The 25,944-nt window shown below is 42.1% G+C and overlaps 1 protein-coding gene across 3 annotated transcripts in view; it reads left to right on the forward strand.

Annotated features, from left to right (window-relative positions):
• The first annotated feature begins 1,820 nt into the window (after window positions 1-1,820).
• iqsec1b (IQ motif and Sec7 domain ArfGEF 1b) overlaps window positions 1,821-25,944 on the forward strand; it is a 32,731-nt gene continuing 8,607 nt past the window's right edge. Inside the window, exons 1-11 of one of the 3 annotated variants that reach the window (XM_062394626.1) lie at window positions 1,821-1,898; window positions 15,997-16,276; window positions 17,832-19,084; window positions 19,813-19,974; window positions 21,566-21,688; window positions 23,238-23,404; window positions 23,846-23,985; window positions 24,572-24,601; window positions 24,778-24,903; window positions 24,995-25,094; window positions 25,693-25,854. In XM_062394626.1, coding sequence (XP_062250610.1) covers window positions 17,838-19,084; window positions 19,813-19,974; window positions 21,566-21,688; window positions 23,238-23,404; window positions 23,846-23,985; window positions 24,572-24,601; window positions 24,778-24,903; window positions 24,995-25,094; window positions 25,693-25,854 — 2,257 coding nt within the window. In that variant the 5' untranslated portion in view covers window positions 1,821-1,898; window positions 15,997-16,276; window positions 17,832-17,837. Of the gene's footprint in view, window positions 1,899-9,675; window positions 9,907-15,996; window positions 16,277-17,831; window positions 19,085-19,812; window positions 19,975-21,565; window positions 21,689-23,237; window positions 23,405-23,845; window positions 23,986-24,571; window positions 24,602-24,777; window positions 24,904-24,994; window positions 25,095-25,692; window positions 25,855-25,944 lie in introns of those variants that run through there. The other 2 variants (XM_062394628.1, XM_062394627.1) reach the window with 2 other exon arrangements.

Below are 25,944 nucleotides of genomic sequence, written 5' to 3' on the forward strand. Positions count from 1 at the left end.
AACATGGAGAGGAAGGTGGGTTCAGAGTGTGAACAGAGGTCACATCTGCAGAGGAAGTGTGACTATTGACAGTGCTAAAGATATTTTGACACGGTAAGCATTTTAGTGGCCCCTGCTTGTCTGCTGCTTTGCCCTTGCTTACAATAGATGGTTATGTTGCAGAGCCTAATCTTCTGTAGAGAACAGCACAACTTAACAATTGACATCGGAATTGCACATTAGGTGTTTACTGGATTAGTAACAATTTAAGAACAAGTTGATTAAGCCATTTCAATCCTGCATCATCAAATTTGTTTGAAATATTCCATGTTGACTTTTTATCATATGGTAAAATATTATGAAATACACTCAGTGGAGTCAATGAAGGAAGTCAAGTGACCAGATTGTAGATTGTTTTTATGTCTTGAAAGCTATATATGGATAATGCATTTATCAAGGCTTTCTCCCAGTTCATGGAGATCCTCTACAGTAAGAGATGGCCATGATCAAGTATGAACCGGAAGGCAGCTGAATGAGCTAATAACTCAAATTTGGCATACCAATACCCTTTAACATTTCTATGGCTGACATGCTAGCTAATAATTACTTATTTACACATCTTTTGTGTGCTTTTTAACTCTTGTTTTTGTCCACTTGATTCACAATTATTGACTAAATAGCTAAGAGGAGCTGAATGAAGTTTAATTCTCTGTTGGTTTGTCACCACTAGTGACAAATACTTGCATACACAAGTCCATTATTTGATAAATTAAAGTGTGTTTGATTTAAAGGTGGGGTTGGTAATCCTGAATAGTTAGCAATAGCAGGCTATAATTTGAAAAAATGAAAAACAATACATCCCACCCTCTGTCATCGGCCCTCTCGTCAAACCTCCATCCCCAAAAAACATGAACATGAACGGCCTGACAACTAAGAGATGTCGAATTTTCTGTGACTTACTCGCTTGCTAACATCTGACTGTCATCTCTACTTCAGCAATGTTTGTCTCTTCAGCTGGTACACCGGCGAATCATTGGATTTGGTCCAAATGTTGTGTTTATTAAAGTCCTGCTATCTGGATGTGAAGTTCAACAATTAAGATAAAAAGTGTGTGAAAAATCGGCTTTGTGCTGTGTAACAGTTGACTTCCCTATTTCTTTCAGTTCCCCCAGGGGGAGAAGGGAGCACTGGGTGTCATGTCCTGAACTTTTAGACTGGTTATGTGATTCCTTATTTTTTAACTAAATAGAAACAAAGGGAAAAATTCTGTGTCAGACAAGTGACGCTCCAACGGTAGTGACGACTGAGGAAGATAATAATAGAAGAAAACACAGAGTAGAGTTTCAGTTTTAGGAGGGTGTCGTGGAAGACAAAAATAGTCCCCAATCAGCGAGGGTAATCAAGTGTGTCACACCAGGCTGCCACTCCCTTCCCCAGACAAGCAGGCACACACTCACACAGACTGCACAACGCCACCACACAACCTTTCTTCCATTTCAGCCTCAGAGCTCTCCTTGGCAGAGGTGAACACTCCAGCAGGAGGGCAGGGGGATATACAAGAAAGTGAAAGGCAGCCTTTATTGCAGATGCCAACGTCAACAGTGCCCAGAGCCAGCGTGTAGACAGAGGTGCTGCCTGTCCTTCAATAGCCTCAGTGTGTGTTACCCACCACAGAAAGAGTGACGGCACAGGAGCTGGCAGGGGAAGAGCCAGGCAGGGTGGTGCCTATGAGCCACACCAACCAGCACTAGCTCCACGTTACACTGGATATCCAACATTGTGAGGGAGGAGAGTCAAGCTGCCATCACCTGTTTGCACAGCTCTGTAGAGTTTTAACTTTACAGCTCCAGGTCAGGTTATACTTTGTCAAGACAGGCCTGGAGTCAGCTGTGCTTTATTTCAGCTTCGGCACAGCAAAGGTAGGTTTTTGTCTGTCATCCTCACAGCCTCAGCAATCGTCCTGTGGCTTGTTTCTTTGGAAACATCTGGCATATTTGGCATCCTTCATGTCAGCTGTTGCTGCTGGTGCAATCTACATATTCTGCTCTGTGTCAAGTTTCTTTTGTTGTAATACAAGTGGAGAATTAATTATTTGTTAGTGTAACACCTTGTTTTTTACCATTCCTTTCCCTGTTCTATTACATTTGGAGGGATAGGCTGGTTGACAAGGACCATATGGTTTTGGCTCTTGTTCTTGTGGTAGGTAATAGATGGCAGCATCCGTCTTGAGTGTTCGGTCCTGTGCATCGCAGCAGACAATACAGTTGCTCCTCCTGAGCTTCCAATTCCCTCCGCTGATCTGGATAAAACATCCTTGAAAAGCATGGGGCAGCAGGCGGATCCATAGCCTGTTGTTATCACTCAGCTACGATCTCAGATTGCATTATTTTGCCTTGATAGTTAGAGTGGACAGTGGAAGGCACTGCCCATCAGTCACTTTGGCAGCAGCTCTGCCCCCTTTATGTCAATGATGAGCAATGGATGGTAGGGAATGAACATAAACAGGAAGGAGGGGAAGAAAGAGGGGGGAAGCACCATGAGGGTTATAAAACTAATACAACCTTCCTACATTTCTCAATTTCCCCCTGTTTACCTCAGACCTGGTTAGTTTATCATGGATCTGAGTTGTGGTTGGTGATAGTGGAGTTTAGACTCGTAGCACCTACAGTGTTCAATTCAGGACACAATTACTCGTTGTGTCATCACTAGAAGTGGAATCAGGGAAGCACCTCAGTTCGTTCATGAAATATTCAGGTCAGTAAGTTTCAAAGTTTGATTGTATAGATGGTCTGTGGTTTCACCTTGTGAGTTTTGTAAACTGAATTTTGCCTGTAGAGGGGGTGAACGTGCAGAATGTAACTGCTACAAGAGGAGGAAAAACTCGGCGCAGAATCTGTTTCAGCATAAGTGTGTGGAACATTCAGGGCAGTGAAAACTTGGCAGCATTAATTTTCTCAATTCCACTTGGAATTCAATCCCATTTCAGCCCAAATAGTTCCATGCAGCTGGTGCCAGGAACAAACACCTCAACATACTGAGCTGATGGCAGACCAAAGGCACTCAACAGATGTATCATGTCACATTTGTTTAGCTGACACTTGCCGCTCTGCAACCTTGGAACCTCATCCAAAGGAAGAAAGAAAAGAGGTCCCATTAAAACAATCACACTAGGCCTCTTTGATATTATTCACTCAATATCACTCAACGAGCAATTTATATTGCTCGTTGAGCAAGTGTTCGCTCCTTTAATGTGGCTCATATGGGCCAAACCATGTGGCACCAAATGACCACAGTGAGCCAGCTGAAAAAACATGAAAAAAACATTCACTCTTCTTCCATCACTACATTGTCGTTTATATTGGTATAAGGAGTCCGATTTTGAAATTTGACTTTGAGGAGCCTGGTATGTTCACTGCAGTAAAATGACTTGAAAGGACAGATTCCCAGTAATCTTCCAAATAACAATATCTAGAATTAACACATGATATTTTTTTACCTAACAAAATGCAATTATGACCATGTAAAGTACAATAATGAGCCCACATAGTTGATTAAGCCTTTTTAAATCTGTAACCTGATATATCTCAGACCTGCCAAAAATAACTGCCTGTGTCCAGTTGCTGTGACAATAGATGGGAGGGACTGATGGTTAAGTATTATTTCTAGTCATCTCTTCTATTCCCCTCTATGTTTTTATGTTTGTCTGTTCCTCCCTCACACAACGCCGGTGTCCAGCCATTTTAAGAAACAACAGTCTGAGCACGCCCAGTCGCGCTGGTCTTCCTGGAATAGAAAAATGTTTATGAATACTGATGAGGCAGCAGCTCGTCCGGCGAGCCTGCGGTCTACGTCACTGCGAGGCTCTAATCTGTTTTCAGTGCAAACCCAACATGTCAGGATCTGTTGTGTCTCCTGCATCAGGGAGAGGCTCGCTCAGGCTGCACACGACAGGTGATGAGTTGTTTGAGAATGCTTGTGCTTTAGTGCCTGTTATCATTCGGTTACCTGGAATCTGAGTTTTCTGTTGACAACATCTCAGTTATTTGAACTTCACGTGCCAGCTGATGATGTGGTCTGGCACACTGTATCTATGGAGGGCATCGGAATCATGCTTCCTGTCTCAAATCCTCACTAAGCATGATGGTTCACTGTGGTTCTCTGCACAGCATTCAGACCTGACAATAACAAACACTGAAGATATGATGATAATGATGATAAAACCTTAGGCCTGCAGCGGAATACAAATACTGGATGTAATATCACGAACGATGTAAAGATTACTGCCCGGCCAGTATTTTCTTTCTGGCTGAGATTTAATCTGCTTGTATTACTTCAAATTTTGATGGTTTATTGTGACTCAGATCTAATTTTAGTCATTCTGTGATCAGACATATATAAGCTAACTAATAAGTAAACATATATAAATAAAATATATCGAAAACCGATTATAGAAAATCAAGATAAAAATCTCAAATTTCACTTTTTTGCATAACCTTGGCAGTAATGACCAGTGCCTCAAACTGGATACTTTCATTAGAGCTTTGCTATGTCGTACATTGTGTTCTCAATTGACAAAGTGTGTGAAATTGTCCTCTTACAAGAATCGACTGTAGCTCAATAAATTTCACAGCGAATATAAGTCGATCCAGATTTCCGGTTTTATATTAGCTGGTATGAATTGGTACGAGTGAACCCTGGAGAAGGGCTGTACCTATGATTACAAGTTTCAATTGTAAACATGGGTACAACTTTGATCACAGTTTAGCCTGGTCGTTTCCTTTCTAATTAGGGATTATTACTGATATTACTGCATGTGCACTCACTATCGATGGAACCTTGTGGTTACGATAATCTGGCTGAAGTCTTGGGTTGTTTACCGTCTTATCCCCTGACTGCTCAGCAAAATAAGTCCCAGGTCATAATAAAATTTGACTATCTTTATACTCCGCCTCTGTTTGTGACTGCTTAGTATTTACTACATGCTGTAGGTTAATGGTGTTGTTTGGGCACTAGAGCTCATAGGCCGCTCAGCAACAGGATGGAGGCAGAGTTACTGTAGGAGGATTAGCAGAGATAAGCTGAATGCTGCACCATGGTCAGGGAGGCTGCAACAGCAGAAAATAAACATTAGACAAATTCAATGCCATATGGTCATCAACAAGACATGCACTGTGTTTGTATCTGTCAGCTCCTGACCTGTGCAGCTTGTTGGATTCATATAATGCATATGTATGATTGCTCATAATGGGTGCACAAGCCTATGGATGCTTCTGCTCTATATCCTCTATGTTGGAGAGGTACGAGGCTGAGAGGGCAGGGTCGCCACCTCCCTCTGAAGGCCACACGTGGGTGGGTTCTGGATTACAGGACTGAAGTCAACAACTTAACAGCATAGACACAATCAGCCTGCTGGGCTCCACGCTCAGTTTGGGGTGTGGATGAGGGTTGGAGCTGGTCCAGAGCACGAGGGCAGACGCTGTCTCGATCTTTGTCAGAATGAACATTTTCCCCAGTGTCTGTAAACAGAACATGATGCTTACTCAGGAGATAATTATAAATGTACTGGCATGTTGTTACTCTGCCCAGCACACTTGTGGAAACATGCTACACATTACCCAGGCCAAGTCTGTGTAGAGTAATGGAAAACAGCTCTTTTGACTCTTTTACTGGCTCTAGATTGTGGTATAATTGCATGTGTGTTTGTGTACGCTCAGTTTGTAGCTCATAATTGTGATGAAGTGGATTGTAAATGAAATCAGGTCAAATACAGTCTTGTATGTCAAGCTACAGCGAAAACACTCATCTAAAACCAACCCTGGAAACATTGTTGCTGCCTGGAAGACTTTCACTGAAATGATTTCCTTTTTTTTTATCCATAACTTGTTGTCAGGAGAATATTTGAAATGTGTTGCCAGTGAAGACTTATGCAGATAATTGACGTTACATTTCTTTTACAAATCAGTATTATATGTCATGTAAATTGTAGTAGACAGGGTTGCAGCAATAAGTCAATTTGTTTTTTGTCATTTGTCAACTTTAGTTGATCCTGGATGAATTTATTACTTGATATAATTTTTAGCAAATACTCCTATCTATATAATATATATTGGAATCCCTGTTTCCAAATCAGAATTTAAATGACATATTTAAAGTACATTGACATGCTCTGGACATAATGCAGAAGACAAACCTCGTCCATGTGTATGGGAAATGGTCTGTATTTATATAGTGCCTGGTGACTACTCAAACCACTTTACAGTACAGTTATACAGTCAACACACATTCATATGTGCAGCACTTTCTCAAGGACAAGGGGCCAATTTGGGCTTCAGTATCTTGTCCTTCAGCATGCTTAAAGGGGAAGACTGGGATCCAACTGCCAGTCTTCCTACCGCTCTAACCCCCCAACATTTAGTCAGAGGTCCAGGGTTAGAACTGCACTATAGAGAGAAATGATTAGTGTGTTCTTTAGTCAGTCTGTATCAAAACAATGTGACGTAATGAATAAAATGGCTCCATGCTCTGTAAGGCTGCATCATACTCCAGTTGCTCTTCTTCTGTGGACAATAACTCACCCTGTTACTACCAGTAACCACAGTTGTCAGAAGACCCAGATGGAAATGTTAATGATTATAATTATTATCAATTACAGTCAGCCACATCATGTTTAATAGGTTGTTATATGATTGCAGAATATTTAAGTGGATGATGTTTGGCATTGCGGCTTTGACGTTTTCAGCCCATACAAGGAAGCACATAGCTCAGCTTAGCACAGCAGGTATCGGGATAGAATGTTTTTAGTAGAGTTTAAGGTAGACTCCAGCAGGCTTTGCTATATGCTAGAACGATTTGGTGCCATTTACAGCATATTTGTCAGAGCTCCATGTTCCCTCCGCTCGGTGAAACTAGGCAAGCTCCTTGTGTCCCTAATCAGTGCTGCTGTTGTTTTCAGCTTCAGACCATCACATCTGGGAGGTGGATGGGATGCCACACTTGTCTCCAGCTGGCCCAACTCACACAAACTGGTCAATTTACTTACCGAGCGGACCAGAAAATGCAATGTCTGCCAGTGACTCTATTTTTGTCCTTGCTGATTGAGAAACAGTCTCATGCAATATGTGGAATAGGGAGTGTGTGGGAGGGGCACGGTCTCATCCTGACTGCTGAAGAAGGTGCAGAGGGTGGTACAGGTGGTTCTGGTTGTATACTAGATCTGTAACACGCTTCGTCTGGCCTGCTGAGGAGCTGGACCTGATGCAGGGATTGACACAAGGACGAGAGATCCTTCTGTTTCCACTTGGGAGTCGAGACAGACTGCGACATGTGTGTGTGTGTGTGTGTGGAAGACAAGGCCTTCAGAGAAGCAAAGAACAGTGTTTAACAGAAAGTGTAACCACCACATTAACCATCTAACTTGCATTAAGGTCACACTCTTAGATTTTATAACTCAAGTAATTATTCCTGTCATGAACACAGCCCCATCTGCTTTCTTCAGGTGTTGTCATTCTGCACACGCACCTCAAAAGTCATTAGGAGAACCTGATGCAAATTGATTGAAAATGAGCCACAGAGTCAGCAGTGGTGGAATAATACTATTTTATTTGATGGAGCAACACAATAGACAGAACTGTGAACGGAATGCTGTGAGTTTATGATGAGAGTCTTTGCCTGTAAATCTGTGTCAATCTGAAAAACACCAACAAACAACTTTGATGTTCACGTACGTGAACATTATTACGTTTATGCAGAAAAACTGTCTTGTGACCCGTTGGTTTCAATTCCTAATGTCTAAGCCGATGGAGACATTTTGTTCAAGGAATAGCTGTATCATGTAAATATCCTCTTTTTACTGCTTGTTTACTAATTTAATGAACCAGATATGTCTTAATTAGTGAGTTTTGATCACTAATGAACTTTGAACAGAGATAACATGGCTCCAGGTCCAAACTTAACACAGAGACATACAAGAAAACACAACACACAGATCTAACACATTTCCTGAAAGGTTTAAATGTCTTTAAACATACACAATTGTACAGTGCTAGACTAGTGCAAATGTGACATCAGCTTACAATGAGCTCATACCGAGAAGAAACTTCAATTTACTGGCCAGGCTGTTAACAGTGACATTAATGGGGTGTAAGTAATGAAACAATGACCATAATCTCATTGAACCTCAGTTCTCCATTGGTTATCTGTCATTGTCATGTTGGTGCTGCATGAGGCTGCCCATTGCAAATCCATCTGTATTGTTCAGGAGACGATCACAGCTCAGTTCATACATTTTAAATTTGTCACAACACTATGATTTGTGAGTGTTCCCCTGGCTCAGTGTTTGGCTCAGATCCAGTCTCATCACACCGCCACGGTAACTACCAGTCTGGCTCCTCAGTGTCACGACAGGAGAAGGACACCACTATCTCAAAGTCTGATCAGAAGCAATCCAACAGATGTAACTTGTGCTACGTGGGTGTTAACTGCTGCAGCTTTACCTCAAGCTTCACAGTCACGATCAATGCCAAAGGAAACAACCGGGTTGACTTAAAGTTTAAATCAGTGTTCACTTTCACCTAAACTCTATCAGACCAGGACTGCAATGCAACTTTTCAAGGTTTGGGCCATGGATGCAGAACTCACGTTAGGTCCACTCTCCTTGTGCTTCATTGTTAGCACTGCACATCCATGAGTGGGGGGTCAGGGATTGTTTTGGCCATGTTTTATGGCTTGTTTATGTTGTTTTTAATTCATAATTGGATTTAAGTAACACATTCACCATATCTGTCTCAGCTGCACTTTACATGAACCTTCACCATATGGGAGGCATTTGCTCCTTTTTATTAAGCTCTGCAATGGCCTATAAGAGAGGCATCCACACCTATTCCCTGTTCCCTCTTACTTATTATATACTGTTATAGGGATCATTTCCACATTATGAGGAATCATTGAGAATAATATCTTCTTCATGTACCTAATCCGACCTTACAGTCATGGCGGATCTCAGCCCGAACTAAACCGGCAAGCTCTCTTATCATATTTCTTTATGCTGCTCAGTTGCTTTGGCAGATTACATCTTTGGTCCACTCGATACACGCCCGTTGTTTGGATAATGATGTCATTATGTGGAAATGGATAGGCCCCTCTTCCCTTCACTTTTTGGGCCGAGGCAGGGGAATAGGAGCAAGGGGCGGAGGGGTGGGTGTGAATCAAGCTTAACATCAGCACAGAGATGGGAGGAGATGTGAGTCAAACATTCCCTATTAACTATTATGTTTGTTCTAAGGACAGCCTGGCGGGTCAAATGGGCACGCAGCTGTTGCTTGTTCTTTGCTGTCTGTGATAAGATCGTTGAAGATGTTCTCTCTCGTCTTTGATCAGCAGTTGAACAGTGCAGATTGTCAGACTTCTTCAATATGAAGCTGAGAGTTGACAACTGACGGCAGTTGTACGAGTGTAAAGCTCACGTTACTGCAGCCATACCTCCTCTGTCATAGCAGCTAAAATGGTATGTCCAATCCAGGGCTTTCCCCAGGCTTCATCTTTGCCTGATGCTATAAATAAATCCACCAGAGCTTGCTCCCTCGCCCTCTCTTTGCTCCCTCCCATTTTTGCTTCTTACTTGTTGCCCCTTCCTGTTTAAGACTCTCTTGATCTGTGGGACACCAGTACTCCTGCTGCCATACGACCCAGTTTCCTCTGGAGGAATCCCTCCCTCTTCCTGAGAACGCCCCTCCTAGCTTGGATGAAAGAAGGCCAGAGTTGGAGAAGGTGTCCGAGCAGTGTGGTTAGTCTGTGAAAGCTACGTTTAGCCCAGGGATGGCGTAGCAGAGTCAGTGGGTCTGGTGTAGGGTCCTCAGAGGGCAACATGTGGTGTCTGCAGTGTGCCTCTGACAGGAGTCAGTCCTTACTGGAGCTGGACTCAGACGGCTGGTAAGATCACCTCTGAGTGTTTTTGCGTTCGTGTGTGGAATTCGATCATTTTAATAGTTGCTTGACATGCACTTATGCACTGATTTGACTCTGGATGCAGATTGTACATTTTACTATTGGATGCCCTTTTACTCTGGCACCGCTGCCCGACTCAAATGAGATCAATTGAGAAAGCATTTACTAATGTCCAACAAAAGTGACGTTACTCCTTATTAGTTAAATTACCCTTGCAGTGGATTCTGTGCCAAGTTACAGAGCTGCTGATGAAATTCACAAGAAGCACACTTTGTACAAATAAAGCATGCTTCATTAGTGATGCAGTAAATGCTTCATTAATGAGCCAGTATCCGGATTTCCCTGCTTCGTGCCCAGCAAGTGAATGCATCTTTACGCTGATTCGTAGAGTTACTCACTTGTGAAAAACATGCGAGACGTTCGGAGAGTGAATGCAGAGCAAGACAAAGGTAACCAGAAGAGGCAGGTCGTGTCTCTGTGTGTGTGACTGAGTGCCAGTCGGAGTAATTAATTCATCACCATGGAGTGACACACTGAGAAGACGCTCCAGTTGAGGAGCCACTCAGCAGCGCGTGGAAGGGGGATATCTCCAGGGTAGGTGTTGACACCAGAGCTGTCCTCACATCACCTGCCCCCCCCCTCCCACAATGCTGGATCCATCGCATCACCCTCCGCCGCAAATGCATCATTAAAATTCAATCAGCCAGCAATTTATGCACTGTCATGGGACACTGCAGTACTTTGTGGGCTACTGAATTGAATAGGTGGCTGTAATCTAACAAGAGGGAAGGTGAGAGTGCACACCCTTTTATGTGGGTGTAATTGTTTAAAATCACATTTGGCACCTTTGTTTGAAGGCAGCTTCCAAAGAACAGTCAAAGTCAGTTTGCTAGTCAAGGGGAGTGATCAGCTTGTGAATACAAGTGTGTAATGTCCTCTGTGGTCCTTCAGGAGCGTTGTCAAGTCTGAGGATATTAACCAGGGTTGCTGAGCTTGAATTGGTTGTTTACCACACAAGTTCGAGCAACAAAACACTGTCTAGTTGTTAATACAGAAGTAAGCCAGAGATATGCAGGTTGAGCCAAACTCTTAATTTTTACCCTTCTCTTTTTAATGTGTGTCCAGCAGCCTGGAACCAAGTGCTTACACACTTCACCATCTTCACTAATGTCCAATAATCCTACTGTAATTTGGACTGTAGATAAAAAAAAGACTCACCCTTGTTTCCCCAATTAGCTGAAATTGTGGCACAGTGTGACACACTGATTGTGAAGGCAAACCGAAAGCTGGATTTATGCTTGACATGAGGTATTAATGGGAGTCCCATTATAGATACTCTCAGTGAGGGTTTTATTTAAAAGTTCAATGTGGAATTTCACCCATCAGTGGCACCACAGAAGCGCTATATGGATAAATTCTAAGTGATCCTGTCCTGCCGTGTCCTGTATTAATTATTTTCTTCATAGTAACTTTCCCTTTATTTTGGGAGGGGCTACATATACTCACAGTTTAGCGTTATATGTAGATCAATGTAAATTCATTTTTACCTTTTCGTATATGTACGGTGCATGTTTGTGTTCATTCATTCACCCTGATACAGAGAGACGATGCCTTTGTTAAATACTGAAATGAGCAGACACCTCAGTCTTTTATTGAGATTGATTCATGTTTTCTTTAACTCCAAAGACATCTGAAAACTGAGACAGATATCATTTAAAATACTTGCCCCTCAAATATAGATATGTATTTGTCACTGTGGAGGAATAGGATTAAATTCCAGTGACGGTCACCACCACTAACTGATTTTTAATTTCCTCTAATGCTACAAGTGGCTTTTCTCAATGAGCGGGGAAAGAACTGTTGCCATTATTATTTTTCTTAAATCACATTATTAACTTGAAACCCAGCAAAAAGTCAATTTTCACTGGAATCAAGTGGAAACTTACATTTTTAACTGGGAAGAAAATATGTTCACTGATGTAAAATCAGATCGCTAAACAACCTTTGTGTCACTAGTATTTGCCGTTCAACCTAAAGAGTATTCTGTCAGTAGTCCTCCTGAGCAGTTTGGATTCTTTTTGCAGACCGTCCCCTCTTTTGACCCAATAGGTCGGCTGTGCAGCAGCTTTTTATTACGGATAGTAATTTTTTGTGGCAGGGTGACCTCTAGCATCAGTAGGAATTAAGAGAGGAGCAAAGGAGGAAGTGAGATGACTTAGTAAGAATGACAATGGATCGCCAAAAACACAGGACTATAACACAGAAGACTTCTGTCTGTAACCCGATAGTCTTTATTGTGTCTGTTATCCAAGATCAATTTACAACTGTAAACATGTTTTAATTATTGTTACCACGACTACCTTTATCCTTTAATCTTAAGAAAGGACAAATTTGTATCTAAAACCCAATTGTTTCCTTCTTTTCCATGTTTTTGTAGCTTAACATAACCAAACCTTGATTTAACTGCATTTTGTATCATTGTTACCATGGAAGCAAAAGGTCTAGGTGCTGTCGGTACACCCTGCTTCGGTTAATATTCTAGCCATGATGACCCAGATCCGGTGCGCCAGGCACATAAGCCGTCAGCCATTGTGGTGCTAATTCAGAGGATGCTGCTTTGGACAAACCGCTTATGTAGTAGAATGACATCTCAAGAAGTTTTAAGTTGGTGGAACATCATGCTCAGTGTCTCTAATGCAACATAACAGCTATGGGAAAACATAAACATGTCAAGTGCAATCTCAGCTACGCTCCTAGAGGCGTCTGTCTACTCTTGCTTGGAGCCGAGCGCTAAGCCTCTCCTCCATCTAAACAAATGGATATTTCAAATCAGACATCCTCTGCCGGTGCAGACATATTGAATCTCACCCTCAAGTCTAATTAAAAGAGTCTCTGGCTGATTAGATTTGTTCCCTTTTAGAATGATACATATGTTGAGGATGCATAGGGAGGGCAATGGTGATGCAGACAGAGTTTTTATAAAGGAGCATGGAGTCTCCTGTCCAGACACCTTTACACAAGTGCTTAACGTGACATTTACAGAAATGACAGCCATTTTGTGACTTGCCTCTTGTATGTTAATGTTAAGTTGGTTTAGGAACAAAGATTCCTTGTTAACTTGAGGGGGAGATAGTGGTCATGGTCAGCATCTTGGGGAATACGCTTGGTCCTACTTTTTGTTTTTAACTAGAAGGTCAATATCAATCTGTTTAGTTCTAAGCTGGAGTCAGGTTGTGATTACTTGAGCTGTTCTTTGTTTCGAAAGTGCCAGCACATTAATATTTGATTGTGTGTGGTGCAAATTAAAGGCATGAGATATCCCATTTATGTTGTTGTTGACCTTAGAACATCAAACTATCCAGTAAATTGAAGTGTGTGAACACATTTACTTTAAAAGACTTACCTGAGAAACTCTAGATTAGTGAAAATGTACCCAAAGTCTTTGTAGCACACCAGTATTTTCATACTGCCAGATGGAAACTCTCCTCCCTGAACACTTTTTTTTCAACTAGATGACCTGTTACAGCTGGAGTAACTATGACAGTAGTAGAAGTAAGGTGATTCTTGTCTTTGTGTATAAAAAGTGACAAAATCTCAGAAGCAACGTGGTGATAACGGGATAAAACACACAACTTTCTAATAGGAGACGGCTGTTTTTTTACCTCACAACTCCTAACGTGGTTATAACATTCGAAGAACCTTGTAAGGCACTCAAGATTCCTCCAATACCAATACAAATGTTAAATGTAGCTTTGCCACAATTTTCTCTATTGCTCACTGAAACTCAGCGTTCACAAATTGTGTAGTCTGTGTGTGCACGAAAATGTGAGGCATCGTTATTGCCACTCATTATATGTTTACTGCCCTGGACATCAAATCTCTTTCCTATTAGAGCTTTTACTTTAGCCTTTATTATCCAACCTTGACACATTGTCCCACTGAGGTTTAGGTATTTGACAAGGTTATGTGATGATAGATGTCTCTCAATGGATGTCCTCGCTCGGAGCCTTTCACGTTATCCATCAGCTTATGACAAACAAAATGAAATGTTATTGATTTTACTTTTTCTTAAAGCAAAAAGCCGACATTTCCTACATAGATTTGAACTGGATGGATGAAGTTCAGGAAATCAGCTGTCTGTGTCTGTGACTACATGAAAGTGTTTCTCAGACTGATCGACTCCGCTGCTGATTCAAGTCAGATGTTAGGCCGGCAGCAGGAGACCTGGACCCTGTAACGGGAATTCATTGTCTTCCTGACGGTGGCATAGTAAACTGCTGCTGTGTGGAACTAATCGATGAACAACGTACAGTTTGCCTTCCTAACACTCACCATACATACTATAGAGCTGCAGTGTGTAAGGTTCAATGTTTTTGATTAGCTACTTTATTTCATTCTCACAAATATTCACCTCTCGTACACAGTGACATTTGTTAGACTTCTGTATATTTTGTTATATTTGGGCATTTGTAAATTTCACACCCAAGGGCAAACTTATTTTATAGCGAATAATAAAATACAACCCTGACCTTGATAATAGACTTCTGGGCAATGGTGCAAATCAAGGACCAGCACTGCTTTACTGCAATATTAAATAAGACATTGCGTCGGTCTTTAAAGTATTTAAAGGTGCACGTCAGTGATTTTATGCAGTAGTACTAATCAGTCTGTGAAAACACTGTGGCTCAGGGGAGAAGTTATCAAGGTTATTTTGACCCAGGTTTTTAGCCGTTTCAGCTCAGGCTTGCTATGTTTTTAACCAATCTCAAATATGTAGGGAGCTTGTTCCACTGGTGGGGAGCAGAGACATTAAAAGCTGCTCCACCTTGGTTGCTTTGCATTTTGGAAGCACTGAGTAAACCTGTCCCAGACGACCCAGATCTGGATGTTTTGAAGTGAAGTAACTCAATGATGAATTTAGGCTCAAAACGATTTAGTGCTCTCCATGATTTATATTAGCTCAGAAAACCGGCTTTACAAACTTTTAGCATCTTTCAGCTGTTTCAGGTTTGAGCACTCTAATGTGATATGAAGTCAGTGGAGTAACTGATTCTACCTCATCCGCAGATCTGCATGTGTCACATTCCTGCTTTAGGTGTGTGTGGAGTTACATTTGCAGAATGAATCTGAGCACACATATTCAACGTGAGTGAACAATATGTATTCATTTTTTAATAGGACGTATTCAGAGGCCTCCCATTTTCCTCATGGCAGCAAATCCTCTCTGCTGAGCTGGCTTCTGCATTTTGATTGACATCTCTGCATAATGTTCAATTGAATCTTCCTGTTGTGGTGTCAGATTCTGCCTCTGTAGAAAACAAGAGAAAGGCTGAACAAATGGAGGCGTGTGTCTGCAGAGAGGCACAGCTTGTTTTTTCACACATTAGAAAAGCAGTCAGATCAGGTTATTTTCTTCCAGTAAAAACTTACTGAAAGTAATGGCTACTGCCGTGTGTCCGGTCATCGCAGCGCAGTGTGTTCACTTTAGCCGTCTCAGCTGATCACCACAGTCCGAGAGGTGTGGAGGAAGTGAGTAGATCTGCAGTTGACATGTAGCTGCTGCTGTCTGGCGAGGCGCGGCCGGTCGTTGCTCTACACCGTCAGGGTTTATCCAATTATCTGTTCAGGTAGGTGGTCCGGTGACCACACAATGATCCTCGTTGATCTTTTAACATTCAAGACGCTGCTTCACACGCTTCAATCACTCTTGACATTGTGTTTCTTTGTTTTTAATGAAAGAGCAAGCTGCTGTTTCAGGTGCAGTGATATCAGTGTTTGTCAAGCTTTATGCAGCTATTTGAGCTGTTTGGTATTCATTATTAATTCATAGTCATTTAATCTTTTCTAATCATGGCACAGTGCTTCAGTCCTGTAGCTGCTGAGGTTGATTTGAGGTACTTTCCTCCTTGCGCTCAGAGTGCTGCTATAAATTCTCTCACTCTTATTTATACCTGCCTGCAGTATCAAAGTTCACTTTCACTATCTGTCATGTGGTTCTTGCTGAAACACAAAGCAATTGGTGCGCTCAGGGAAGTGACTCATTGGACTAACCCAGTGTTTCTCTGTGTCTCACAGTGTGGAAGGTGATGCTCCAGGCAGCGAGGTGGGCGCCTCTGTGGACCCCAGCAGCGGCTACAGTTGCGTCCCAGTGACCCACAGCGGCGGGCTCGGCCACGACCACCTGGACAGCCAGTTCTACGGGCACATCTTGCTGCCCGGCCACCAGCGGCCCCGCCGACCCAAGCTCCAGCACTCCCAGTCCATCCTCCGCAAGCAGGCCGAGGAGGAGGCAATCAAGCGCTCCCGCTCGCTGACGGAGAGCTATGAGCTCTCATCAGACCTGCAGGACAAGCAGGTGAGAGGGGGGTGGGACTCACAAAGACAGGGACATCTTCCATCTGTACACAACTTAAACAGGGCGGAGAGTTTTGAAACTATATAATCACATTGATTTATTTAAAGATAAAGGAAATGTATAACCCTAATGACATGTCATCTGAGTCTACAGGACAGCACTGAGCATTTTAGCCACCTTTAGCTTATTGTTTTGCTTGTCTCAGCAGAAATGTTTTTGGTTCAGGGGCAGAATTTTACTGATTTATAATATACAACTCCACTTATGACTTATCTTGCTCTGTGTCAGCTGATGTGTAATTATCTGACTGTTTGCCATCATCTTGGTCTTAACAGCTTTATAAACTTGTTAATATGTCAATAACAGCTACTGCTTAGGGGCCAAAATAATCTATTTTTGCTGCTCTAATTTTAATTAAATCGTATACATTGATTACACACTATATAACTACAAATCAGTAGCTGTATGAAGCTATCAGGAAATGGCCACTTAAGAATCTTTAGTAAAAATGGTTTAATCCTCTGCTCTCTATATCAATTATCAATCAATGAAGCATCTGAGGTTTGGCTTTAGTTCTGTATTGACTGCGGCTCACTAACTAGCTCAATGTAATGTAAAGCATCACAAAATCACCAATACAAAACATTCACAATATTCAACAATAAATGCAAGAGGCAAAACTTAATCCAAAAGAACACAAACACACTATGTTTGTTCAATATCTGACTTTTCTTCTATCAGGATCATGATGCACCACTTATTCAGAACTTTTAGTGGGTCCACTTTGATCCATGTGGGTTTTTACACATACTTACACACAGAAACCTGCAGTAATACAATAGGACCCTTTAAAGCAAGTGGACACATGAAAATATATCGTGCAGGTCGATGGCAATGCAGTTAATGGTCAAATGTGATCAAATACTAAGAAATCACACTGGTGGCAGCCTCTTGTAGTGAGACTCACTGGCATGGTCCATGTTCCTCTTGGAAAGCTAAGGTCCATTGGCCACATTGGCCCTCACATGAACGGGAAATTATAAGCCTTTTACACCACCAGTCCATTTGTGGAGAACTGGGTCAATGTTTTACAGTTGCTGGCTTAAAAGAAGGAGCTAATGTAATACAGCTCTAGACACTGTCCTAATTACAGGCATATCACTATTTCTCAGGCATTTCAGTTCAGTGCACACACCTGAATGATTCCTAAGTGTGATCCTTTTTTAAAAAGACATTATAACCCTATAAAACCAACCGTTATTCTTTTTATATGTCAGTTCATTAGCACTGCAGTGCTCACACATAATCTGTCCAAAAATTACTAGTGTTTAAGAGAAGCTCTTTATCATTATTTAGGCCATTACCATATTATTAATCAAACTGGGTTGCCAAGTTAAAACTTTCTTAATAGTTTCTGGACTGAGTTTATTTTAATTTCTCCTCCTTTACAAAAGACAACTGCTCAACCTTTATAGGTTAGAGTTATAATCAATAATCAAAGTTTTTTTTAGACTGCCCCCAGTTTTTTTTCAAACTGTCCCTTCTCTTTCTGCAGGTGGAGATGCTAGAGCGTAAATATGGTGGGCGTTTCATAACACGGCATGCAGCCCGTACCATCCAGACAGCCTTCCGCCAGTATCAGATGAACAAAAACTTTGAGCGTCTGCGAAGCTCTATGTCTGAGAACCGTATGTCCAGACGGATCGTCCTATCCAATATGAGAATGCAGTTTTCCTTTGAAGGACCTGAAAAAGTCCACAGCTCCTACTTCGAGGGAAAGCAGGTCTCACTAACAGATGACGGCACCAAAATCGGTGCACTGGTGCAGTCAGAACATGGTGGAGAGATGGGGGTGCAGGCCAAGACCCCCACTACACAGAGTGACTTTACAGACGCTATCACAGAACTAGAAGATGCCTTCTCCAGACAGGTCAAATCTCTAGCTGAGTCCATAGATGATGCTCTAAACTGTCGCAGTCTGCATGGCGATGACTCTGAGCCAGGGAGAGGTCACCAGGATATGAACAGAGAAGTCGTCTGCCAGGTGAAACCCTCCCACAACGCCTCAGATCACCGCAAATTGGATGAGATGACGGCTTCCTACAGTGATGTAACCCTTTACATCGATGAAGAGGAACTGTCACCACCCCTGCCTCTATCTCAGTCTGTAGACCGACCCTCCAGCACAGAATCAGACTTGCGTCACCGCTCTCTCAACTCCTCCCAGGATTACTGGTCTCTAGCTCATAAAGATGATAAAGGGGACACTGACACCAGTTGCCGCAGCACACCTTCCTTGGAATGCCAAGAGCAGCGTTTGCGGGTAGACCACCTACCCCTACTCACCATTGAGCCTCCCAGCGACAGCTCGGTGGAGCTGAGCGATCGCTCTGATCGCAGCTCTTTGAAAAGACAGAATGCCTACGAGCGAAGCATCAGCAACCAGCAGAGCCCAAAAAACATCAGCCATGGTTTGCCGCCCCGTGGGCCTTCCAGAGAAGAGGACGCTTCCCGCCATCGACCGCGACAACTGGAGGCTCACCTGGCCATCAACGGAACTGCAAACCGTCAAAGCAAATCAGAGTCTGATTTCTCTGACGGGGACAACGATAGCATCAACAGCACGTCCAACTCCAACGACACCATCAACTGTAGCTCTGAGTCCTCATCCAGAGACAGCTTGAGGGAACAGACTCTCAGCAAGCAGACATACCACAAAGAGACACGCAACAGCTGGGACTCACCTGCTTTTAGCAATGACATCATCCGTAAAAGACACTACCGCATTGGCCTCAACCTCTTCAACAAGTAAGTACAGTCCAATACACAAGATTCATCAACAAACTCTCCACACACAGCCAGTCAAAATCATTGCTTGGACCTATAAGCCCTAAATTGTACAATCCAGTGTTGTGCATGAACGAACGCAAATGAATGCGTTCATTGAACACGTTCACTTTTGTGAGAACGATGAACTGAACGCACCTCAATGACAAATAATGAATTTGAACGGTGAACACGTTCATATTTCAGTGTCCTCGCTTATAGACAACAGGAAACTTCTCTCTTTATTTGTAACTTTATTAAAGTCCAGCGAACACGACACACTTCTTGTTTTACATAAACATAAATATGCCTCGACATTGATTGAAACAAAGTTATTGGCCTGTTCTACTTAAGGTGCAAATGAGCCCGGGACTCATTCTGCCCCCCTTCATCTCCATCTGAGCCTGTGTCATTATGTTTAATCATAGATGATTGTGTATTTGGTTTCTTTCAGAGCCGCCCATTAAGTTCCTTTTAATCATTTGTGATCAGCACCAGAGACAAAAGTGGTTCCCTCCATCCTACTTCCTGTCCTTATTCCATCCCTCCACCTCCCTCCCTTGCCTAAATCCTGACCCTCATCTGACACATTTGGCCTTGTACAGAAGTGCAATGGGCTTATCCCAGATTTGGACTGTGTCATCACTATTTATTTTTGGTCTCTCCCTCGTCCTCTCTTTCTGTCTCTCCAAATGTGTCTCTTTTTCCAGGAAACCAGAAAAAGGCATCCAGTATCTGATAGAGCGAAACTTTGTCCCAGACACTCCTGTGGGTGTGGCCCACTTCCTGCTTCAGAGGAAGGGCCTGAGTAGGCAGATGATTGGCGAGTTCCTGGGTAATAGACAGAAGCAGTTCAACCGAGACGTCCTAGAGTGAGTTTGCACTCCTTCATATGTTTGTATTATGTGTATTGATGTCCTGATGAATCACCCTGAAAACATGAAAGATTCTCTCAACAGCCTTTTGATGTAACTTGCCATATATGCCTCTGTACACACTTTTATATCTCCCTACCCAGAACATAACTATAAATCATCATTTAGTTGCAAATTGGGTTGCCAGTTTGCAATCTATTATGGTTCAAAAACCCTTTGGAGTTTTTGAGTACTACATAATGACTCAAGTTACATCCAGGAAATAAACAGAAATAGAACCCACTCAGGAAATCACTGCGATGCTCAAAGCTTAGTTAAACATTCGGATTCCATTTATATTCCCCACTCCTTTTAAAAAGGAAGGGAAGTCATAAAGATCTTGAATTTTCCAGAAGTGATTCATGGTATCATTCAAATAGCGCCTCTTTTCATGCTTTAGACTGGACAGACTTATCTGAATCACACTTACAGCAGACCAGCTCTATCGGAGCTCATTGAGATTCAGTGGAGGATAAGGCCAGAAAAGGTCCATCAGTGTCAGTTTGACAGGCATATCTTAAGGGCGCCTTGAGAAAACGTCTATAAATCCTGACATGCAAGGTATCAAGGTATCAGGGCTGTGGAGAGCGAAGGCACAATCCTCTCTCGCAAAGGGGGCTGCTCAGCTCCTTTATTTAACCAAGTCAATCATAGTCATTAATATCATAGCAAAAATCCAAGTAAATGTCTGCTTTAACAAATCAATATTTGTATATGAACAATGGATCAAATTATGTGAAAGGCAATCACTTAATGTGATGAACCAAGATACTTATCACCCAAATCTGCATTTCTCCTCAGCTCTTTGGAGCATTATATTATCTTTCATTTAAAGCCAGTTAATCATTTGGTCCAGCCACTCCACTCTCTTCCAGCAGCAGGCAGAGGGTTGCAGGAAAACATATCTCATTAATTCAATGTGTATTGCACACAACCTGTCGACTACCAATCAGCAGAGAGCTGAAGTTAGTGTCAATAGACACTAGAACAGAGCTAAGAGAAAAGTGAGTACCATATCATACATGTATATGTGTATTACCAATAAACTCCATATGAATGCTCATATTGCAAACTGTCAGCTGGATGGGGGGGGGGGGGCTCTGAGACTGAACAGAACTGACACAGATTGGACAGGGGAGTAAATTATATATTTCTAACAGGAGAAAACGATCAAGTTTGGGTGCTTATAGGTATGAAACGTATATTGTGTATAAGAAACAGCATTTCCATCCCCCAAAATACATGAAGTTTACTTATCGGGTAGAAATGCAGTGTAAATCGACTCTGAAAATCCTGATTGTGTATTTAAACGTTAGATATTGATTATTATGCACTTTTATTCTCTTATTAATTTATTAGATGAGTTATACATAGGTTACTTCACTAAATGACTTTCCTACAGTATTTTACAGTTTTACCAGAATTAATCTTTTCACAAAGCAAACAAACGTGTTTTCAATTTCATAATGTGAATATCCCAACACACAGTATTGTACATTCTCCTGTTCAAACTGATCTTCTTACCGCTCCTGACTGTGTTTTTCACCAGTTGTGTGGTGGATGAAATGGACTTCTCAGCTATGGAGCTGGACGAAGCTCTCAGGAAATTCCAGGCTCACATCAGAGTCCAGGGAGAAGCGCAGAAGGTCGAGCGGCTGATCGAGGCCTACAGGTGAGAACTCCTCTGGAAGCTCAGGACACACAAACACACAACAGCGGACATGGCTGCATCTCCCAAAGAAATTTATAGAATCTTTCCATATGGAAGCAAGAAAGGAGGAATAAAGAGATTTTCACCCCAGTAGGGTCTTAAATCAATATAAAGCAATGGATTATGTGACAGTATGATCATAATGGAGTTCATGCCACGTTAAACGTATATGTCAACACAGCGTGTATGATTAATGGATAGCACAAGCTTGCTTTCCACCGTTACCAAAAACACCCTCATCCTCTAAAACAGAGGTGACCCCAGAAAGTTTAACTATCAGTGAGGAGTCAGCCGAGTGGGACCAAGCCATTTCAAATCCAGACTTTGTTCAAGCATATCACTGCAGAAAATGATTTAAAGAAAAACAGCTCAAAAAGTTTAGGAAATCCTCTCCCAGTGCTGCGATGGATGTTTTTTGTTCCTCATTTATTTTCTCCAAACCTCCGAGTGGCACAGCCATCTCCTACCCACAGAGAATTAGCTTCGATTGGGAACAAGCAAGGACATTTTTGCCTCAGTAAATCTCTTTAGGGAGATAACAATAAGTGATCATCTGGCACTTGCCTGCAGTACCTTACAGACACGATTATGAACTCACTTCATGTTGTCTCAGAAAGTTATTGTATGGCCAACCTACCTGATGGCCTCAGGCTGTATCGACGGTCTTCACTCACTGGTGCTGGCTCATTGTTCTTTTGACTTGAGTATAATAAAGCATTATTTGATCGTAAATGGCTGGAGCTCAGACAGCGGAAAGATCAATGTCAATATGAACAGTGATACACCTGCCCACAAGTGGAACTAATCACTAAACAGGAAGCTTACTGATTTATTATGTCTTGAAGGGAAGTCAGACGCCTTCCTCTTCATTTAATAGTTTTTTCTTCACATCTGAATGTTTATCATTCCTATATACATTTGATAAAGTGTCTATCCAGTCCTCAATCGAGGAAGCTTGGGGCTTCAGCCACTAATGAGCTTTAGCTTTTACTCCAATTTTAGCTTCTCTTCATAGTCCAGTTAAGATTTTAATGGTGACTTCTATGGCCCGTTCTCGATTTGCACCTCAGTACATTTCAGAACTCGTAACACCACATGTCCCCGGTCCTACTTGCTTTTCCACACTCCTCAGAGGAGACTGGTCCTTTCCTTATCATTTAACACTGTTTCATTTCATCTTGTTTTTACCATTTGGTCTGCTCTAATGTAATGTAATGTAATGTTCTGTGATCTAATTGTTTCGCCCTTATGTAAAGCACCTTGAAACAGTATTTTGAAAAGGTGCTATAAAAGTCCAGCTTGTTATTGTTATCATAGTTATTCTCTCCTTGGGTTTGCAGCATATTGCATAGGTATCGAACACTGAATATAATAGGGATAGTGCTTCTGAATACCTCCTATAGTCTAGTTGATGTTCTTTCAATAGTCATTTAGTATATGTAATATACTGTATATGAAAATGATCTGCAGTTTGACTTCAAAATTTCTGTCTCCAATATTGTCTTTGCAGCCAGCGCTACTGTATCTGCAACCCTGGTGTGGTGCGACAGTTCAGGAACCCCGACACCATCTTCATCCTGGCCTTTGCCATCATCCTCCTAAACACGGACATGTACAGCCCCAACGTCAAGCCTGAGAGGAAGATGAAGCTGGAGGACTTTGTTAAAAACCTTAGAGGTGCTTGGTTCTCCCTCCCACATTATATATACTATTCAACCTTAAATTGAGTTTTGTACATGCATCTTCTTTAATAAATATCCCTGTTTTTAAGGTTGGAAGGGGTCATTTGAAAGTCACGGTCAAGAGTTATTTGCTGTTGAGCCAAAGCACTTTTCAGTTGCCCTGAACAGATTTTGAGGGTATTAAGAGGGGCTTTGTGGCATGGCCAACACATTTCTCTGCCTATTGGAGTGTCAGTAATTAAAGTACAGTATTCAGTGGAGGAGAAACACTCATCCTCTGTGAGCTCTGAAGGACATTTCTGTCCGTACAGTGAGAAATATGTGCAGCTCTGCAGTATGTAAGCAAATTCAGTTCATCAAGTCTCATAAACGCGCAAGATAATCATTAATCCCTCTCTTTCCCCCCCCATTCCCTCTCTTTTCCTCCCATGCTTAGGAGTGGATGACGGGGAGGACATCCCTCGAGAGATGCTCGTAGGAATATATGAGCGGATTCGCAAGCGGGAGCTCAAGACTAATGAAGACCATGTGTCTCAGGTTCAAAAAGTGGAAAAACTCATTGTAGGGAAAAAGCCGGTGAGTTTGAATTTTGGCTGCTGCTGCATGTAGAGTATGACTGCTTTTATCTCCCCCTCTATTCAAAGCCAGAATAGAGCAGGAGCAGGCATAACCAAATTACCCAGAGCGCCTCTACTGTTTCACAGTGAGCACAAGCTGACGCACATTCTCTAAAAAGCAAAAGAAATGAAAGAGCATACATTGCCTGAACCTACCTCTCTGTGGGACATATCAATTCGTCAAGGCAGGAGACCTTCATGCATAATGACAGTAATATGTCTTTTGGCCTTAACTCGTCCAGCCAAGGGAAGTGCTGTCTGACGAGCTCTGTAATAATAAATTAGATTAACAGTCTCACACCCAACAATCTTGAAGGTCTTCGCTCAGAACCTGTTCACCCTTCTCTTTGATCAACTGATGTCCTTTTCATGGAATTAACTCGTCTTTTAACTTTAAAATAACCAATCATATTACACAAATCAGAAGTGCAGGGGACTTTGACGGTACACAGTTAGGATCTTTTCAAGATCATGAATTTAAAAGGACCTGTATCTGTCCACTAGTCCCTGTAAACTGACCTTTCTGTGTATCTCTTAATCTACAGATTGGCTCTTTACATCATGGTTTGGGCTGTGTAAGTATTCCACTTTTTTTCTTCTACATCTTGGTTATGTGGGGAATTGTTAGTCATATATCTAGAAACCTGATGAAACAGATGTTAACTGTGGTTTATTTAAAGAATCAGTGCCTTGAAATCACTCTGTGAGGCAGAGGAAACCAACTGAGAGATGCTGCTGCTTGTGTGTGCAGGTGCTATCCCTACCCCACCGGAGACTGGTGTGTTACTGCCGACTTTTTGAGGTGCCCGACCCCAACAAACCACAAAAGTTAGGCCTGCACCAAAGGGAGATCTTCCTCTTTAATGACCTCCTAGTGGTACGGCAGACATTATTCTTCCTGCACATTGACGACACATCTTCTCCCTGGAAGAGTCCACACCACATTATATGCTTTGCTATTTTCACAGGTGACTAAAATCTTCCAGAAGAAGAAGAACTCAGTGACGTACAGCTTCCGGCAGTCTTTCTCACTTTATGGCATGCAGGTGCAGCTCTTTGAGAACCAGTGTAAGTGCCACAGAGATGTTTTTGGAGGCTTCAGTTTGATTCAGATAAACTAGTCGGTGCTGTTTCAAATGACCGCGCTCAAAAACATGGTGAATAGCTTGCTGGCGTAGAAAGAGGCAGTACGCAATGAATTCTACAAATGGGACATTGTGCACTTTCATTTATTTGTATTTACATTGTTGGAAGATTACTTACACTCATCCTCCAAATCAGACCATTCACTCTACTGAGTACCACTCTAGTATAAAATGGGGATGATTTAATGCAATGACTAACAGAGAACCGCAGCGAAGTGCTTCTCGAGATTGTTCTGTTTATATGCACAACATCAGAGGTTTCATTAATTAGTTGTAGATCAATCCAATTCTGACCTCGAGAATTTTGTTATGTAAGCCTCAATAACACCACTTGGAATTAAAAAGCGTTGGTGAGGTTCTTGACCTATTCTCAAAAGAGGATTGGTGTGTCGTATCCAAGGTTACTTCATAATGGCCAAAGTTCTGCGAGTAATTAAAACAACCCTTTGCCACAGACTAACCTGGGGGTGTGTGTATTTTATATGGGCAGGAGTTGAAGTGTTGATATTGTCACTCTTTAGATTATCCCAATGGAGTTCGCCTGACCTCGGCCGTTCCGGGAGCTGACATCAAAGTCCTCATCAACTTCAACGCACCCAATCCTCAGGACCGCAAGAAGTTTACCGATGATGTGCGAGAATCGATTGCTGAAGTCCAAGAGATGGAGAAGTATCGGATAGAATGTGAGCAAAGGTTTTCCTCTTTAATGCAGATAGTTGGCATTTTTTCGTACAATCTGACACTAGCACCTTGATGCAAATATTGCATATAGA

The sequence above is a fragment of the Platichthys flesus genome, chromosome 2 (genome assembly GCF_949316205.1).
Source record: "Platichthys flesus chromosome 2, fPlaFle2.1, whole genome shotgun sequence".
NCBI classification, from domain to species: domain Eukaryota; kingdom Metazoa; phylum Chordata; class Actinopteri; order Pleuronectiformes; family Pleuronectidae; genus Platichthys; species Platichthys flesus.